The following is a 20,143-nucleotide window of genomic DNA, read 5'->3' as shown; positions in this document are numbered from 1 at the left end:
AAGCGGACGTGCAAAGGACAGTGAGATCGATCAGCAGGGGAGAAAGGAGGTTACAAAGTGACAGTGAGCAACCTTCTCTGCTACAAAGCAAGAAACTACTTGATTTCCACAAAAGGCCAGCAGCAGATCAATAGCAGGCTGGCAAAGACAAATCCTTACTTAATTTTACATTTAACTCATAACTGATAAAATAAACAAGTTATATGTATAAGTTCTAAGTTTCATTTTAGCTATATAAATTTGCTAGGAATACTGCAATTCCTTATGCTGTGTGTGGGAGCTGCAGACAGGCATTTAATAATGCATGAATAAGAGAGAGAGGGAAAATCAATATCAGTAAAGCAGTAAAGTGCTGTATAATGTTACATGTGAGAATATTTCTCATACGGTTTATATCATGCAAGTATTTCATCTATTTGTGATTCGCTGCACATTCACTAGTTCCAAACAAAATGAGTGTTAGTGGTCGTCAATAACCACTCAAATTGCACTGTAATCAAACCGTTTTCTACATTGTTATGTTTTATCCCAATCTTATGTATTTTCTAAACTATTTCTGTAAACAAGCACAAACCATGTCACAGACTCCCTTGTGCAGTAATTTGAGAAATTCTGCAAAACATCAAAGCAGCACTGAGCAGCTTTTTGTATGCCTCTACTCCCTGTCTTAAAGGGAATCAAATAGTTCACTGTAAATGTTTATGGAGATTGCAATTATAGTTTGGGGTCACAATTAATTTTACAGCACCATGATAAATGTGTCTTAAGTAAAAGACCTAACTTTGCACAGAGTTTTTTAATTATCTTTGATTGATCACTTCCAGTATTGACCCAATAACATTCCAGATGTATTGCAGATGATTAAGTGGTCTGCAAGTAGCCAAAGGTGGAGTTCTACACATCAGTAAGAAAATTACATAAAATAATGAATGAAGCAGAATAGGAGTGTACACCAAATATCTTAAAATGTGTGTCTTTAAGACAGGTCTGGTCTTTTTAACCTGGCAGGGAATTCAGTTCTATACAGACCAAAAAAAGATCAATTTTGCAATTACAATACATGATATTGATAAAGATACTAATGATACTTGTACTCTTGCTTTCTATCTTGTTTTAGGCAGCTTTTAAATTAGCTCAGTCCTAAATTATATACATTTGTATGTTAACATCCTGCATGCTTGATATCTTTTTGCAGATTAGCTGTTGAACAATAACTAAAGGAAGCACTATGGTGTGTTTGTTGCACCGTGCCCCACATACAGCAGATACTATAACTGCATCAGTTCATTTTCATCAGCCAAATAAAGAGGCGTTAGCACTAAACAAAGCAGTTTTATTTTTTTTACCACCACACAGACCATTTCTGTATGTTTAACATCATGTATGCACATGTGTTTCCACACAAAGTGTCTGTGCGTTCTGTATGTACAGTAAACAACAGACAGTGACAACTGTTAACAGCACACACACACACAGATGTGTGTGATTACATGTAACACTAGCTGAAAATACTACAGCAGCTCTTGTTTGCTGTGAGCACAGTGCACCACTGCAGCACAGACTGCTGAGTCCGCTTGAAGCACAGCCAGGGGCAAGAACGTTCTCCCCTTCAAACTGGTGTAGAAACTCACAGTAGGGGGAAGAATGCAAATTTGATCCTTTCACAACCTCAGGAGAAGGAAGAAATGACCTGTTAGAGGCTGCACTGCTGATAAGGCATATCTGCTGTGTGCAGTGTCAGGCCAGCTGCTTCACAGGTTACAGGTTCAGGTCTGAAAAAAGCTCAGTCTCGGGCTTGACGAGCCAGAGGCAGCTAACATAGGAGGAAAGGCAAAACAGGCAGGCTGGTGTAGACAAAGAAAGGTTAGGCTCGAAGGGGTAATTATATTTGTTTAACTCACTGTGTAGAGCTCATTGGTGACTTTCACTAACTCCTCATGCATCTGTACCCCGATGTCTTTGCTCTGTAAAAGAGAAAAACGGGTGATAGTTTCATAAGCGACAATAATGGCACAAGGACAAATTGAAGCAGGTATTAAAACATCTAACGCTAAGAACTGGGTTATTTAAGAGAATTGCCTTCCCACAAGTAAAAAGCTTGAATGCTGTGTGCCAGTTTTTATTTTGTATGTGAGGGATGTCAGCAGGCGTCGAAATGCTGTCATTACTGTGCACCAGAAAAGATTTAATACAATGCCCAAAGTGCACATGGAGACAAAAATAGAAGTAACTGCAGAACATTTCCCAAGTCACAGTTTTAGCTCAGTTAAAGGGGCTAAAAGAGCCTATGATGAATTAGACATGTCCCATGACAAGGCTTATAGCCCAAGAGGAGGAATGTGGCCAGTGGAGAGTGACTCTGAAAATCCGGTTGAGGGGATATGAAGCGACCCTTAGCCCAATCAATCCTGTTTTTTTGCCACCTTCCAGGGGCCACTTGTGAAAACAGCAACTTTTTCATGTGACAAGAATTAAATTACAGCACATTCAGTACATTTAAACTTTGTTTTAACAAACGCCAGAGTCGATTCATTCCCTTCCCCCCATGTGTAATTCATTAGCAGTGAGACTGCACTGCAACTGAACCAGGATGGTACAGCGTAACAGGACTATGTTTTGGAGAATTTTGTCACAATTTTAGCTAACTTCTTGCAGAGAAGGGTTTTTATTCTGCAGGAAGTTATTAGTCCTGCTCTGTGTGCTGGCCATTAGCCACCCCATTCTCATCAAGGCTCCCATCATGACAGTGCAGAGCCCCCTAGAGGACATAAATTACTGTAGACTCCTGCCCCTGTCAAATAATACTGATCTAAGATCCCCATGGCAATCTGGGGATAAAGCCCCTGAAACACAGGCACTCGTATATTACGTACATTACGCATATGCGTAGTATAACTGAGAACAAAATGTAAATACACAAATTTATTCTATGATGTTAAAATATATATATGTATTTATGTATATATATATGTTTCTTTAATAAAAGAAACAAGTTGCATCTAATTATATCTGCAAGTTTCTGAATGAGTCCTAGTTAAAGTGAATTTGGTGTGAAATGAGTAGGAGAAGGGGCGGAAAGAGTGAAGAGGTGTAAAGACCACCAAAAAAGTGATCTAAAACCAGGAGCTTGATACTGAACTGAGCATGATATTGAGAATGACAATACCCATGATGAATGGGGGAGGTTAAAGACGTGGTACTCTCGCACTAGCCAGTGTCTACTGGAAGGCTTAAGTGGTGCAATTTTAGGTAGCTAAGCTAGTCTGATGTGCATCAACCTAATAGCCATTACTTGATACCTGGCTATGAAGTAGATGGGAGAACCTTACATGCAAAATAAGTATTGTAACTTAAGTACTGATTAAACATCACTGGTCACGAGACCACTGGTCAAGAGACAATGATATAAATCTAATCACATGATATGCTGTATAAGAACAATAGGGGATGAAATACACTGTATGTCCTGATACATTTAAACATATTTTTACATATTTTTGTCTGTGTGGCGTCAAGTTCCCAGCTGTGGGCATCAGTCATGCGGTTTGATCAGATAAGCTCTGTGACTGTGTGCATTAGTAACGGTCAGGGTTACATGCCCTCATCCATTTAATTCTGGTTCTGACCTTTTTGAAAAGTCTGATGACATCCTCGCCCACGTGTGCCAGACGGACAATGACGTTGTTGTTGTAGATGTCACTGAGAGTGGCGTGGTCTCTGCTCTCCCGCCTGGTCTGGTCCAAGACCAAATACCAGCAGTTCACAGTGGACACGAGATTCTGGTCCTTTCTGAAACAGCAAAGGAAAGAGGATGTAGACTAATACAACTGCAACATTCAGGCCATACAGTATATTGCCCAGAAGTAAGAAAACAGAGTTATTATCTCAAAAGTCAACAAAGCAGCTCAAGTCCTGACCAAGTGTTGCATTATTAGTTCAACTCTTATCAAATCACTGAAATCAGGCTTTGGGTATCATGTCTGTGTACTGTAACGTAAAACAGGACGAAGACGTCTTACAGACTGCAGAGATCTTACATTCAATCCATTGGTACCAGTTTCACTTATTAGAAATCAAGGGTCACTGCACATGTGGTGAGGAATCAGCAAAAAGGGCGGCAGCTGTGCACACACGCACACACACACATACACACACACACACACACACACACACACAGAAGGCATGCTGACTGCACTTGCCTCTTTGCTCGAGGGAGCATGTGAGTTCAATTATCCTCACACCAAAGAGTTTGTCTGTCTTCATCTTTTGTCTTTAGAGAACATTTAACTGTTTTTCTGACCTCCAACAAATGTGACTTCAATAAAAAAATGCTACATCATATTACTTTTTATGCACAGCCAGCTTAAAAGCTGTGTGTAAAAACACCTTTTATTGTTGGCTGACAGCTGACCTATGCAGGGATCCAATCCAAAACCAACTTTATTTCTCCTGTAATAGCTGGTAAAAGGAAGAACTAAGGTTAAGATGAATGATTAAACACTTTGCATGTCTTTATTGACAGGGAAGAGGACATTCAAAAGGAAGTTCCAACCCTGATTGCCATCTCTGCTGATTTGCACCCAGAGAACCTTTTATTATATCACAAAGGCTGTCAGTAGCTTTAGAAAGAGTAATGACCTGTTTTAGTTTGTAGAGCAAAACTGCCACAATTATCTATTTATTTGACAACTTGATTTTCTAAAAAAACTATTTTGACTTTTACATGTTAAACTGTGCTTATGATTTGTACGGCTGCCCACTCCCCCTTTATTTTGACAAGAAACCACTGCACACACTGAGCGTGGCTACCAGAATACAGGACATAGCTCCACCAGCAGCAGCATCATGACCTTAAAGCTCAGGCAGCCATCTCACAAAAGGTATACTTCAGTGAAGATGAGTGATAAAGTGATGCAATCATTATAATGTGGCCTATTGATTTTCATGAATAACTAGTATGGCTTTCTATTACCTACATTAAAACATCACTCGCTATTAGCGATTTGCCACACTGAATGCTGCCTTTTCAAAGAGTTCAGTCCAGCACTCAGGCAGGGGCACTGGTTGCAGAGCACTGCAGGTTTTCACACCAGGCCAAACAAAAACACAGAAAAGTTGTTATCCAGAGTGCCTTGTTAGCTGAAGGGTTACAATGCATATCACATGACCACATGTGCGATTGTCGCTGAATTAATTCTAGACGGCGAACTTTGTTGCAAGTCATACCTCTTTCTCTCCCCCATTTCCTGTCTGCCTCTGTCTCTGATGCAGCCACGGAGAGACATGGCCAATGGGTCCTTGACTAATATAAATTTTAGGATTAATTTATTATTTCTGGTAAAGCATTTAATCTAACTGAAGAATCACTGTTCTGTTCTATTTAATATCACAGGGTTCTGCTTTTCACATGGTTTATCATAATACTTTTCACAACTGAATTTAAGGAACATTGTATTGCTCTAAAATCGATCTTTCAGTTGATGCAACTAATTGTACATTCCTTGTTGCTATTTTAGGTGTGGAGAACCTCAAGGTTATATTATAAGTCCTTAATTATTCTGTATCTGCATCTGCTGGTCAAATAATACATTTTTAGTGCAATCTTTTTATGAATAACAACATGTAGCATTTTATGCCATTGACAATATGACTCATTTAAAAACCTAGATGCTACAGTATCAAATGTCTTTAAAACTATGCCTAATAAATCATTAAACATTCATAATTATTTGTTGGACTCTCTGCAAATCATCTGATCTTAGACTGTATTTTGACTTGAGGCAGAAATGCAGCAGTTATTTTTGACTCTAATCTCAGTTTTGAAAATCACATTTGAAAGAGTAGATCTGACTTGTTTTCTGTCAACTGCTTCAAACCTTTGATCATTTTTATCCTAGCAGAGATTTATTTATGGTTTAGTTTTCTTTCCAGTGTGAATTATTACTGCTTTCGTGTCTTGGTGAAGCTCACTCTAATCTTCATCTAATGTTTGCTTCTGCACTATAACAAAGAAGAGAAATCATATAGGCCCCATTCTAGCTTACTCCGTGAATCCAAAACAATGCTAAAATGTAATCATAAACTGGCGTTAATACCAAAATCTGTTGAGTTGCACTTAAGTTCAAACCACATTCAGTCCATCCAGATCATTTTAACCTGTAAATGATCTGTATTTGTCCCGGGTCTAAATGCCATATTTGTAATTATATATTCTTGGAAATTACTGTCATCTAATCATAAAAGGACAACTGAGAAGACTCTACAGTTCAGTGACTTTATCCTGTCTGGGTGAATGATGTTACATCCCAAACTTAGTACAACAGAACAGCAATATGAAACGTTCTGTGTCGACGGTGAGTTAAAAGAGTTGCACTTGTGATGCTAAAGGTAATCCAGTGTGCTGGGCATCAGCATCTTCTTTCTGCTTTTCCTTTAATCCTTTAACACTTTGATAAAAAACACGAACAAACTATCCCTACAGGCCCTCCTTTCAAGCAGAGCAGGTGTTTGATCCTGTACATGGGATGCAAGGGACCTGACTGTAAATCTTTGGCTGTTGGCTTCTTGAATAAGGATGAGACTGTAGTATTCAGGACACAAAGGAGTTGATGCAGAACTGTTCAAGAAGATGACAGAAGAAGGTTTTCTACCTGACAGCCTACAAAAAGTACAGCAAACCCCGTTTCAGAACAAGATCTCTGCATCATAAAGTAAAATATACCAGCAAGCTGAACTACAGTGAACTGACAATGCAAACACAATCTATTAACTATTGTAAAACATGTTGGATATAAATTGTCTTTTCAAAAAGGTACACAGAGTCATGTTCTTTTATGATCACATTTGTGCTGCAGCCACTCTATTAGAGAAGGTTTTGAAAATGTTCCATGGCAATCTCCTGTCAGCCCCTTTATTAGATCTGACACCAGAAATGAATATCTGAAAAGATTACAGATAAGAAAGAAGGGTGCTGCTCACTGGTTTTGGTGTTTAAAAAAGGAAAATTAAGTGAGTCTAGAGCCAGATCTGAAACTCCAGAAGACCGCGTGGGATTATTAATGATAGAGACTTAGTCGGTCCATTGTAGTCTATGAGTATAAATCTAGCCTTTGACAGAGAGATATAATGACGACCATTTAATGTGACGGGGGAGAATCTGGGACACTAGGTTGTAGAGAGAAGTCATGCAATGTGAGTCTCTTGCAGGGGTCTCCCTTTGAGGGAACGCTCCATTTATCAATGTCTCAGTGACGGGAGCTCTCCGCCACGATTACGCTTTACGTCCAATTGGCCGGAGAGACTGAAAGAGAGACGGGAAGACCTGAATAAACCAACGTGTTTGTTACACATGACTGACACAGCCAGGTCACATGAAAGGCTGTGCAATTGCCTAAGAATCAATTATACCATCTGTACTGCAGTGCTTTAGGAGGTAAGTTAAATTTCCTGCACTGCTAATTCAAAACTACAACACTGGGTATCAGAAAAGATTAAATTCTTCAAATTGATTTGACAAACTAATCTCAACATTCAGGGGCTTTCAACCACATTTTGTTTTACTTAACTGGTCTATTTCCAAGGTGAATAGATTTTAACTGAATGTACTCAAATGTATTCATATTATTTCTGATAATTAATTTCCTCTTGTTTATGACCACTGATTTAAATCAACCACATGGACATGGGCAGCATATACAGTCAGGAAATGGTCTAAAAGTCACAGTGAGCTGCAGGCTGGTCAGAGCATCTAAGTAGGAATTCCTCCATAAGCTTCAGGGTATGTTTGTTTCATGACCACAGCTCTCCCTTACACAAACATTAAAAACAGTTTATGTCAATCTAAGCAACATAGCCCATATAGTTTTTTTTTCCCTTCAGAATCCCAACGGAGGCTCTAATTTATTTTCTGTGTCCATTGAGAACATATGAGTATTTGGGTAGCAGTCTAGCGTGAAGTTGTTTGAGAATGGAAATGAAATGACAGCCACATAGAAAAGCCGGGGCGCGGGGGGGTTGGGGGGTGGATAAAGACTCTGACCTAGTTGGGAGAAACACAGCAGCCTGAGGCCACAAGCTTCCTTGGCCCTGGCTTCATTTCAGGTCATTTCTTCTGCTTTTATCCCTCCTCTCCTTTTTGTTGCTTATCCTTCGTCTGTCTTCCTCTCCATCTCTTTTTCCATCTCTCTGTCCCGTGCCAGTGATCAGTATGAAATATGTAACAGTTATTTATCAGTCTAACACATTTGATACAGACGTTCCAGTGCTTAGCAGACAGACAGTGGGGAGACTCACTTGAAGTGCTGGTGCTCTCTGGAGGTGCGGATCTTGGCAGAGTAACGCTCAGCCAGTTTGTCCAGGCCTCTGGAGTACTCGAGCTGGAGCTCAGCCTTTCGACGGAAGAACTCCTGCAGGTCCTGCAGCAGCTGCAGCCGGGACTCGGACTGCTGCTCTAGACAACGGAACTGCTCCACCAGCTGGTTACGGATCTCTGAATATCAAAAAAGGGAGACCAACTTCAGAATAAATAGAGCCTCTCTAGGGGAGTGAGCTTTCATGCTGGGCTGCAGGTCAGCATTTAACCCACAATCTTTCAGCAATGGATTGAGCATAGCGCATGATGTTGTAAATGCAAATATATGAGGTCAAACACAAGCACTAACAAAGTAACAAAGTCATCATAATTGGGTAAAACTGGATGTCAAAGTCCATTTATTTGCTGTGTGTATGTGAATGTGCGTGCAGTGGGAGGGAGCGTGTGGGTGTCTAAATGCTGGGGTAGCACACGTGCATATGAGATGCATGTCTGATGATTGCAGCAGACAGCACGGAAAATATAAAATAGGTCAGCTTCTCAAAATGCATTGTGCTGAGCGAGCCTTCAGAGAAGTTTGTCTTGAAAAAACAAATTGCAGGCATTCTTTCGATTACAAGACTTCTGTGGTTTTCTGCTTAAGAGGTTTGGAAACTCACTGCTCCCATTCATAGTCTAAGAATGAGGAAAAATTATGTTTTGGTCTAAAATGTGAAAATATGGTTGATATGGTATTCACAAATAGTTTGATAGTTTAATTCATTTTGAAAAAATGAAATGCTTAACACTGCATTACAATGCAAATGAACAATATTTCTAATATTTCAAGTATTTCCTGTTGTGGCACATTTGACATGTTATATGTTGAGGTCAACAGGCATTCTGGCTTTGGTTTCCTAGTGTTCAAGTTCATACATCAATAATTGAACTTTAACATGAGTTGAAAAGGACACTGCTGTAGCTTATTTGTTAAAAGAATAGTTAATTAATCTAGATTTTTCCGAATGACAGACTCCCTGCTGGGCTGCTTGTATTGCCAGTTGGCTGATCCTAAATGCCTCTGGGATTTCAGGTAATAAAACTGTCCACTGGAGTAATAACATCACTTTAACGGTCTTACATTAACACTGAAAAGGAATACAAATTACATTTTATTTCATCCATATATTGTTTATTGCAAAGTTGCCATAAATCCAGAGGCTAAGTGGCTGCTGAATGTGTGGCTGCAGCCAAACCGCAAATCATATCACAGAGCCTATAGGTCTGAGGGATATGTTTGACACTACTATCAGGATATTGATAAGGATATATTCCAAAATCTCTACAAAATTGCAAACGTACATAAAAATCAAAAATTCAAATAATGAAACTGATGCGGATGTTATGCACAACATAAGACCAAACTCTTACGTATGAACAAAAACCCTTTGTGTTAGTTTTTAATTATAGCTTGCTAAAAATAATCAGTTTGGAGAATAGACATTTGTGGCCGATCTCTCAAAGAGCAATGGAAGTTAGTGCCATATGTACCATGCTAAACTAACCTACTGGTGAGCTCACATCTGTGGTTATACACACTCATACACACACACAGAGGGAATAAGTAAAGCTTCTCTCTCTTCAAGACAATAAGAAGCCGTTGAGCAACATTGAGATGGCTGAAGATTCCATTATGACAGACTGTTTTAACCATGCACATGATTACTGTGCACAGAAAGTACTCTGTGGGAATTTATCAATGGAAAAGATGGCCCAGCAGAAGAAAAGCCCTTTTGTTCACTTCTAAATGCTGTTTCTGTATCTAGAATAAAGGATTTGAAAATGCCTCCCCCATCGTCCGTGAGTGAAAATGTGAATGAAAGAGCGAGAACGAGAAAGACAGAGTAAATATGTAGTCCCTTGCTGTTTGGTAATGTACCCCTCATGGTCCCCACAGTTGCCCAGTTGCCTGGTTACATGCCTCTGGAGGCATCTCAGTGAGAGCAGGCCAGTTCCCTGTTCTGACAGTAACAGCAGTCAGTCTGTTTAGCATAATGGCCAAGGACAAGGGCAACTTTCTCTGCTTAGAAATTCTCAATAAACTGCCTGTGCTGATGAACGAGGCAGCAATCAAGTTCAAAATAAGAAAAAATGTCACTGTGATGTACCCCTGTGCTGAAACAGACCACTGAACAACCCAATTTGTTGCCTGTGTGACTTTACTCATTTTTATCATACAGTGATAATGTAAAACAACAAGCAGACACAAAAATAATCAAATCAAAATGGATTTAACTGCATCATTTTATCAGTGAGACACCAAATAGACTCTTGATATTAGCATTCGCTCTCCTGTGAGCGTGGTATTTTTAGAACTTAAACTGTTACTAGGGACTGTGCAATACTGCACTACATTCGATGAATGATTCAAGCCTTTGCAGAGTAATGCATAATTACAAGGAAGCTGGCAAGGAGATCAAGTGAATAATATGCCAAGACCCAAGCCTCATAAGCTAAATGCAGTCTCTTCTCTGTCTTTGTATTGATGGCACAATAGTACAGATGTCCTTAAATTAAATGCAGAGTCATATGCTGCACCGGCTCCTCTGCCTGGGAAGTGTGTGTAGCCAAAATGAATAAAACGTTCCACACCCAAAGGCTTTTGGAAATTTCACTAATAGGACTTATTTGTAATGCGTACTTTTCTCCTAAACCATATGGTATGTTCTTTAACAAGCATTTTGAGCATAAATCAATTGCTTCCAGAGACTTGAGGGTAGCATTGAAGCAGAATAAAAGGAAGAAAATAACTCCTCTAGCTGCTTAAGTCACCAATCTGTTTTTTATTGAGAATTGGGATATTGGTGCAAAGTTTCAAATACATAAAACTAAAATCAAACCCTCCAAATATAGAATTTCCCTCTGCTGAAATGTCATTCACATCACCCACATTGTTAAGTCATGTGTGATTACTGTCTGAAGCTTCATCCCTTAGACAGGGCAAGTACCTGCCATAGCTCAGCTGTTATGAGGCTTTGACCTCCTCTCTTACACTGAAGTTCAAACACAGCACGTCTGTAATGGCTACATGAATGGATCTCTGACAGATAATGTAATGAAATGGGGGGGAACTATTGCCTTGCAGGGTTGCCAGTTAGGCCCCTGTATTGCTGCAACAGAGAGCACCAAATATCACGTAGCGAAGAGTCCTTGTCACCACAGTAGGCTGCTCAAATTAGCCTAGCACAGCTACAGCAATGGCCAGTAGCAGTCTCCGGGGCTGTGTCTGCAGTTAGCCATGCGTGGCCAGTCACATGTGGTCTAACCCAGACTGACACGTTGACATAATTTGGTACAAATCAAGGCTGTGTTCTGTGAACACTTGTCTTCTGAATGCAGTAATAACTATGGTATGTATTTACAGTCTCTTTGCTTGAGTTCACATTTCCTCCTCTTTCTATCTCTCCATACAAATATGTCTAACAAGGAAAGGCATCGCTGTTCATGCACCCACAGGACAGGAAAATCCAGGACGTAGTGGGCAGAATTCCAAGCAGTTTAAAATTCTTTAAATGTCTTAACTGTGGGTTTGTGTCTGTCAACACAGCCACAGTGTCTCATACATGTTACCATGACACAGGAAACAAAGATATTGTTTCACTGTCGTAACGAAACCCTGACATTTTGAGACAGTATCATGCTAAGCATTCTTTCTTTATGATGAATACACACAGTGGGGTGTGTCTATGCTACTGATAATGGTGGCAGTAGTCATGTCTATAGTGAGATACTACTTTGTGACAGTCGGATTGTCACTAAGCCACTACAAGCAAATTAAATCTCTCTAAAAATGATTATTATTATAAATTGTTACAGCTATCACAAGGTTTTATACTTCAATTCTTTTTATAATGTTTAGGAACAGATATCCATGTAAAGTCAATGTTGCACACATTCTGCATTGCCAGGTTCCCTTAGCAACAGCAAATACAGCAAATCTTACAATAACCAGTTAATATACTCTATTTATGCATGAGAATAAAACAGCTAGGCTCCAAACAGACCAAATGGCATTAAAGATAATGTGGCCTGCAGCTAGAAGTACAGTATGATGCATGATGAAGGGCATCCCCTCATTTCCTTTTGTTTTGCTTTTTGGATCAGCAGAAAGCGACCAGCTACCTCAGGCTGGCCAACTACACTCTTTAGAAGAAAATATATTTCATATTTAACTCAAACACTGTTAAAAAACAAACACACACACACAAAAAAAAAAACTTGCATCAAGTACCACTCAGGAAGACAAATCATGTATTGGTTACCAACCAAACGAAAATATGATTTTAATGCTGATAATGACTAATTGATGACCTAATGTTACATTACCAAGCAGTAAGTGAATGACTGTTCAGTCATCAATGAATCAGAGATGGCATCTGACAATAATCATAAATACACACTCAGTCCTGTAAAGGACCCCACGGAAAAAAAAAAAATACTGCAAAGTGCATTAGGCTTGTTCCTGATTGAACTGCTGTGCAGTCAGCAACTCAGCATTATTGGAGGCCAGTGTCAGTGTCAGAGTAAAGCCCCCACAGCTCCGAACCGATCTAAGCCCAGTTTGCAAATGAGCTTAAGATGTCAGCTTAAAAGCTTTTCCTGAAACTGAGACGAGAGACGGAGCTGTGATGGCTCTCTCACAGCCACAAAGCTGGTGTGGAGACCAGAGAGAGTGTGAAAGAGTGAGAGAGTGAAGCAGTCAAACAAATAGACAGACAAACAAAGAGAGTGACAGGGAAAAAGTAAAATACACCTCTCTCTGCAAAACACTTATCATACTCTTCATTCCAGACACATGTTCATAAGCTTTGGTCTGTTCTGCTCTATGATCAACAGCAGTAAGGTCTAAATTCAGTCTTTAAAGGAAAATTTGATTTTAGTGAAATATTTATTTAGATACCCCAATGACTACATCAACCCCAGTACTGACCTCAATGGCATCACTGTTTCATCAGTGATCAGTGCATTTTTGCTGCCATTTAAAATAATGAAGAGCGACACAAACAGATAGAGTTTTGTTGTGTGTTTTATTTATTGTTTAACATGTATTTGGGTGTAATTTTAAATTAATAAAAACACTACATAAGTAATAAGTGACAGCATAATAATTTGCCAGGTTAGATGAGAGGATGCCACTCTCATTATGTTCAATATGAAGCTACAACCAGCAGCCAGTTAGCTTAGCATAGCATAAAAACTGGAAACGGTGAAACAGCTAGCCTGACTCTGTCCAAAGGAAACAAAATGTCCCTACCAGGCCTCTAAATCTCACTAATTAACATGTCATATCTTCTTTGTTCAGTCTGTACAAAAAAAAGTATGTGTGAAAACAATAAGTTGCGGTTTTACAAGTTGTTATATGCTGAATTATTTCTCTTGACTTCAGGAAGTCACTGCACCCAGCTAAGAAATAAGCTAGCTGTTTTCCCCTGCTTTCAGTCAGTTTTGCTTCCTTTAAAATAACTTTAAAATTGCCTTAATTGATATATATAGACAAATTTGACTTTAACTGGCGGCATGAAAGCGAATATGCGTAAAATGTCGAACCAGACGAGGAGATATTCTGGTTTATCATTGTAACTACTTCTAAAAGAAAGCCTATGCTGTGTCTCTGTGAATAAAACCTGCTACATGATACTGGGGAAAACCACAACTGTGAGAAGGTGATGCACAAAGGTGTTAGAGTTGACACTGCATTAAGTTGTCTCTGAAAGACTGAGAAGACAGCCCACCTATATACAACCTGCACTGTCTACTGCAACACAGCGTCAAGAGTTCCTGACCCTCTCCTCTCTCTCTCTCTCTCTCTCTCTCTCTCTCTCTGGGTGGTTTATCCAGTCACATATTTAGCGGCAGACAGTAAAATCCTTTCATGGTTCATAATTCATACAGACAGCATACATTATTTATGGACTTTCGGAAACAGTTTGCTGTGTGATCTTCTCAAGCATTCCTCTCTCCCTCCTGATACTTGTCCTGGAGTGTCAGGAAAATACTCACTGCTCACCATACTGTCTTTTAAAATGACATAAATGACCACAATATCATTGAAGTTGAATTTTTTTTTTTAAAGGAAGAAGTTTTAAAATGTACGCAGATGTTGAGAAGTGTCCTCTGTGTGGTACCCGAGGTGCATGGCCTCTAGCCTACAGGAAGGATCATCCAAGGTGAATTGGTACATTCCCTTGTTGGGTGTGCAGCATTAGGACAGTAACACACAAATTGCACTCCATACGCGTATATGGCCCAAACATGCAGGGCTAGGTATGTTACAGAGCACACACAGTCGTCTTCAATGCAGAGAAACCGGTTCAGACAAGTTGCATCTTCATAATTGTACCACTGGATTCAAGTAATAGCCTTTCCCCCCAAATGGTTAAGTTAATGACTGAGTTCAAATGACATGCACATATATATATATATAAATACTATATATAATAATATATATATCGTTTATATAGCCTACATATAAACGACTGTCATCTCTAACTCACCCAATCTGTCCCAGCCCACTGCACACCAAAAAGCCATATAAAGCAGTGTGGTTAAGTTACGCAATAGTGCCTTCACACACAGAATAACAATACTAGCAGGCCTGCACGATACCGACCTTTCACTTGGGTCTCATATTCAGCAATAATCTCTTTGTCCTTCTTGATTTTCGCCTGAGATGACATTTTGGAGAGATCGGATTGTGCAATCCTCGGGCAGGAATCGGCGTCTCAGTCGCCACAATGCAGCGTTTGCCCTGTCTGCAGTCCTCTCCGGATAGTTGAGCAACAATCAGATGCGAACCATCGCCCGCTTGACACAACTTCGGAGATTAAAAAAACGCACTTGAGGCTCTGCGAGGTTGCTGCTGCTGCTGCGTTCAATGCGACGTCGAACCTAAAAGTGCATACTGATCTCCGACCCTGACCACTCCTCTACACCAGCACTCTTCTGTGAATCGGAAAACAACTCACGTTTGATGTACATTTCACTGGAAGGAACAGCTATGGCAGCCTCTGTAATAATAGCACTGAGCTCCCTCTGCACAACACTGTCCAGTCTGCCCTTTTTTTCCCTACTCCCCCCTCTCCCCCTCTCTCTCTCTCTCACTGCAAGTTCAATGCTGCTGCAGAACAGGCTGAATGGATGTGAAAGTCAATATGAGACTCCTCCCCCAACCCCCTCCCTTCTTCACCACTTTTCTTCTCATGGATGATTGAAGATTTGTCTGAGTGAACTGATAGTAGACCTTAACCTGCCTGAAACATATGTGATGTTCAACAGTGATTCCACAGCTGAGAGAATGCATAGATAGTTAGTTGGTGATCAGGATTTGATAGCTCTCATCAGCAGTGACATGAGACTGAAGCTCACTGCAGAACACACAGATAGCAGTTTTTAGACAAGTTTTCCATTCACATTTGAATGTCTGGCTTAGATTATATATTGATAACTGATCATGTACATCAAGTTATGAAACAAAACAGAAAACTGTGGATGAAATATTGGCATCTTCATACTGTAATAAAAATAAAAATGTATGCATTATAGTATTTTTGAAGAAGATGTGGGCCTGGAACTCTCATTCTTTTAAATCTAGTATGTCCTCCATAAGAGACCGTATTATTGAATGAAAAATGATAAGATCTTTGTCTCATAATTATGAGGTCTATCAGCATAAAGTGTCAGTGTCATTAGTGTCAGACGTGATAAAACTATGGCTGCATCCTGCAACTAAGCCATTATTTTCATGGCTGATTAATCTGACAATTATTTCAGTAATATGCATTTGGTCTATAAAATGACATAAATTAGTGACAAAAGCTGTATAATTTTCCCACAGCCCAATGTGACGTCTTCATATGTCTTATTTTGTCTGACAAACTGTCTAAAACCCAAAGATGTTCAGTTTACTATCATGTAAACCTCATATAAGAATTACTAAAACGATTAACTGATTATCAAAAAAAAATATGGATGATCGAACGATCATTTATCGACTACTCGCTGCATCTCTGGATAAAACATCAACAAAAAAACACTAAAGATTTGCTGTTCTGCCTGGGCCAGTGTACAACTAGTCTTACTGTGCTTGTAAATCAAATATAGATCGGTCGCATATTTCTATCATAACATCACTAAATTATCCAGATTATACAAGATATTCAAATGCTAGGAAACATACCCTAAAACAACAAATTGGTCTTTAAAATGAGCAAAAATGTACCCTATTATTGTGAATTATTCTCAAGTGAGAGAATTAATTGACATCCCGGGCATTCGTTTCTGAGTGGAAGAAACTGAGGTGTTACAAATAATGACCTGTGTTACACTGAACCCATCCTCCACTCCACAGTTGCAGCATTTTGAGAAAAGATGATAGAGCATCTCCACGAAGGAAGTCAGAAAGATTCAATGTGTCATTCTGTACTGCTCTTTCCTTCTTACTGCTCTTCACTTTAGTGCCGTTTTCTGACAAATACTGTCAAATAACTATCTGTGATTTTTTTTTAATGTGCATCCGTGTGCCACGTCCTTGCTCTTAGAACTACTCAAACTGTGTTCTTCTTTCAGAGCAATGTCAACTGATGTATAGGACTGGCGTAATTGAGCACTTTCCTTTTTAAGCCTTAATCTGTGCGAAGATTGCATTTTGAACTGTGTCAAGAGATCCCGGTCTGCCTTTGCACCCAATTCTCAGGAAATCTGTGGGCTGCTGTCAGCCTGTGGCAACTGTTAAAGCTGGGAGAGAGCCCAGGAGAAATCTGCAGAGGGAACCGTTCATTTCTCACCACACAATCTCCACTTCAACTTCTAATTTCCTGAGCAAATGTTACTCACCAAACCTTTGGCCGCAGAACGAGCCTGATAAAAGTTGGGGTGGGTTTGAAAGTAATGTGAAAAAGCTGTGTCTAACTAGGGCACGGAAACTTTAACACCATCCACTTATAGGCCTTTACAGGAGCAATGATCATCACATGGTCCTCCTAGAAAACATTAGGTTGCTTCAGGAGGCTAATAAACATCCCTTGCTGCAGAATTACAGCAGTCTTTATGGTGAAGTTTATTCAGGATTATGCCTGTTTACATTGTAACATGTCATTTCATTATTAAAGTATAGATGACTTTACATTGAGTTGCATGTTTTGCATGTTTTTGCATTATTTAATCATTAACCATTATATTATTAATGTTTAATAAAGGATAATATTTTATCTATCTTCATTTACACTATTGTCTAGATATCATCAGATCATACATCTGTCTCTAAAGGTCCAGTTTGTAACGTTTAGGAGGATCTATAACAGAAATAGAATATTCACACTGTAGGTATGTTTGCATTTTTGTATAATCACCTGAATAAAGGAATAGTTGTGTTTTCTATGGAGTCCGCCATGTTAAACCACCATGTCTCTACAGTGACCCAGAATGGACAAACCAAACATTGCCTGTAGATTGAGCCTTTCCTGTTTTTTGCACCCACCATAGTTTCTCCTGCACACTTCACAGCTAAACGCCACCAAATCCTACACACTGGTCCTTTAATGAACTGATAACTTCAAGTGTATATTTTAGACTTTAAAGAGTAAATAAGGCTTTAAATACAATAAAGTAAATTATAAATAACAAATACTATAATACATTTGTTATAGATAATTCTTCATATTTGCAGCTGATAGAACAATGTGGTATATATTATATTATATTTGAAAAAAACACGTATTTTTTAAGCATCCAACAAGAACTTTGGCCTCTGACAGTTATGTCCATGATAAGGACGACAACAAGGTTATGTTGCATAAGACAGGGTTCAAATCACTAGACATTTAAATGTGGGTGTAAATGAGACAAACTGTTACATGAAATCATTTTGGTGTATTTGACCTTGTATGTGATGTGTGTGATGTGTTTGTTTATACCAGATGCTGTTTGTTTAAAGCCATTTGGTTTACAGTGCACCACACCCACCTTTTATGAAACAGGCAATTTAGGGTCATTAACATAATAACACCATCATGGCTGCCCCTATTGGCTGGTAGTACTGCCGGTCCCTTCCCTTCCTTTGAGAGATGTCTAAATGCTACATAGGGCCTGTTTGTACAGCATTAGATAGTGGATATGTCCCTTATAGCATTTTATTGAAACACTTTGATGATGAGGTGGTCCAGTGATTTTACTGATTCATAGTGTCAGTAATTCTAATACAATTTTGACATTGGAATTACATTTATAGAGCATCAAAATCATGGTTACTGTTGTCAGTAACAGCATTGCCAGATAAAAAGTTTCAAGTTTGTAAAATGAGATTTCCTCTGCCTACAAAGCCATACAAACACACGCCTCTATCCTCCTCCTTTACAATCAAATTGTGTGTGTAAAGACCAAGCCAACAGGCTATCATAAGTTAATCTTATCAGGTTTGCTCTCACTTTCTATTATTTCTATCATATTTTATATATTTTTTAAATATTGTCGGTTGTGTGTGTATATGAACTTTCACAACATCTCATTTGCATCACTTTGCCTTTATTACATTTCACATATTTATTTGTCTTTTATATAATTTTACTCTAAGTTTTGCCATTTTGTTGAATATTAATTATTTTTTGTGTAAAATACCGCATTCAGCCGGATCGATCAGAGATACTGGAATTGTGTAATAGTAAGTACCGTGAATGTTTGTGTTTATAGCTAACGTTGTATTAATTGCCCCTATATATATATACACACACACACACATTAGCTGCATGACACAGTGCTTTTGCCCATTCGTGCACATGTCAGTGTAAATGTTTGCTGTAGGAACGGAAGTTTCAGGCTGTTGTTGACTCCGGTCAGTTAGTGAAGAGCACACAGAATGTTAGCACTAGCCACAAGCTAGCGGCTCCTTACGACTGTGGAAAACCTTAAAGTGCTCATTTAATGCCAACAAAGTACGGCAATGTCGTAAAAGGCTTCATTTTCACTTATCTTACCTTCGTTCTGCGACTTTTATTTAGCAACAACATGGTCGTTGTTACCTAAATAGTAAAACATAGTTTTAGTAGTTTAACTTTACTATGGTTTTGGGTTGTTAAACAAATTACTGTCTTATTATCGTTCACATTCCTTATGTGTATTTGTAGGGCTAGTTCTTAATTCATGCGTGTTAATTTGCACATATATGTATGTATGTTAGCTACCTGCAAGCTCCGCCTTATTGACGTTCACCGTTTCAAGTGAAAAGTGTCGAAGAGTTTCTTTTGTTCTGATTTGCATTTTCAGTAACAAATCGTACTTTTCTCCTGCTGCTGAAAGATGAGTCTACTGTAAGTGCATGGCCCCCCTCTGCTGGCAGTGTACACACCAAGCAACAGTCTAAATATAATGTACCACCAGTCCTGTACAGTCAAACTCTGCTGTATATGTCATAAGAATCATGTTAATGCTGTAAATAATAAATAATTGTTTTTGTTTTGTTTTTTGTTCTCTAGTAAGAATAATTAGTCACAGTATCACTGTGTATGAGGATAAACTAAACTGAAACCAGTGACAGCTCGTGTGTATTTCAGAGTTACTTCAGAGTCAATTAATCACTGGTTTCAATGTGGCAGACGACGTCATCAGTTGATCCATTGTGCCTGTGACTGTAAAGTCATTGTGAGGGAGGTAAAAATAGATATTTCTCAATGTTAAAGAGATATTGACTTGTCATAGAAACATTTCCAAAAAACTGAACAGCACAGTATGACAGCCATAAAGAAATATGTGTGTCCTGACATCACTGCTAGGATCTTAAGACATTTCTTTTTAGCAAAGCTT

At 39.0% G+C, this 20,143-nt stretch overlaps 1 protein-coding gene across 3 annotated transcripts in view; it reads right to left on the bottom strand.

The window, feature by feature from the left end:
- The window catches only part of LOC118328325 (SLIT-ROBO Rho GTPase-activating protein 3-like), a 31,944-nt gene extending 16,490 nt beyond the window's left edge, over positions 1-15,454 (bottom strand). For 2 of the 3 annotated variants that reach the window (XM_035661999.1, XM_035662000.1), the window contains exons 1-4: positions 14,961-15,453; positions 8,293-8,488; positions 3,627-3,789; positions 1,902-1,964 (exon numbers count right to left, since the gene is read on the bottom strand). In XM_035661999.1, coding sequence (XP_035517892.1) covers positions 1,902-1,964; positions 3,627-3,789; positions 8,293-8,488; positions 14,961-15,027 — 489 coding nt within the window. In that variant the 5' untranslated portion in view covers positions 15,028-15,453. Of the gene's footprint in view, positions 1-1,901; positions 1,965-3,626; positions 3,790-8,292; positions 8,489-14,960 lie in introns of all 3 variants that reach the window. The other variant, XM_035662001.1, reaches the window with a different exon arrangement.
- Positions 15,455-20,143: the final 4,689 nt, after the last annotated feature.

The sequence above is a fragment of the Morone saxatilis genome, unplaced genomic scaffold (genome assembly GCF_004916995.1).
Source record: "Morone saxatilis isolate NCDOM2014 unplaced genomic scaffold, NCSU_SB_2.0 Contig18, whole genome shotgun sequence".
NCBI lineage: Eukaryota > Metazoa > Chordata > Actinopteri > Moronidae > Morone > Morone saxatilis.
The sequence above is the reverse complement of the archived record's forward strand: the minus strand, read 5'-3'. Positions and strand labels throughout refer to the sequence as shown.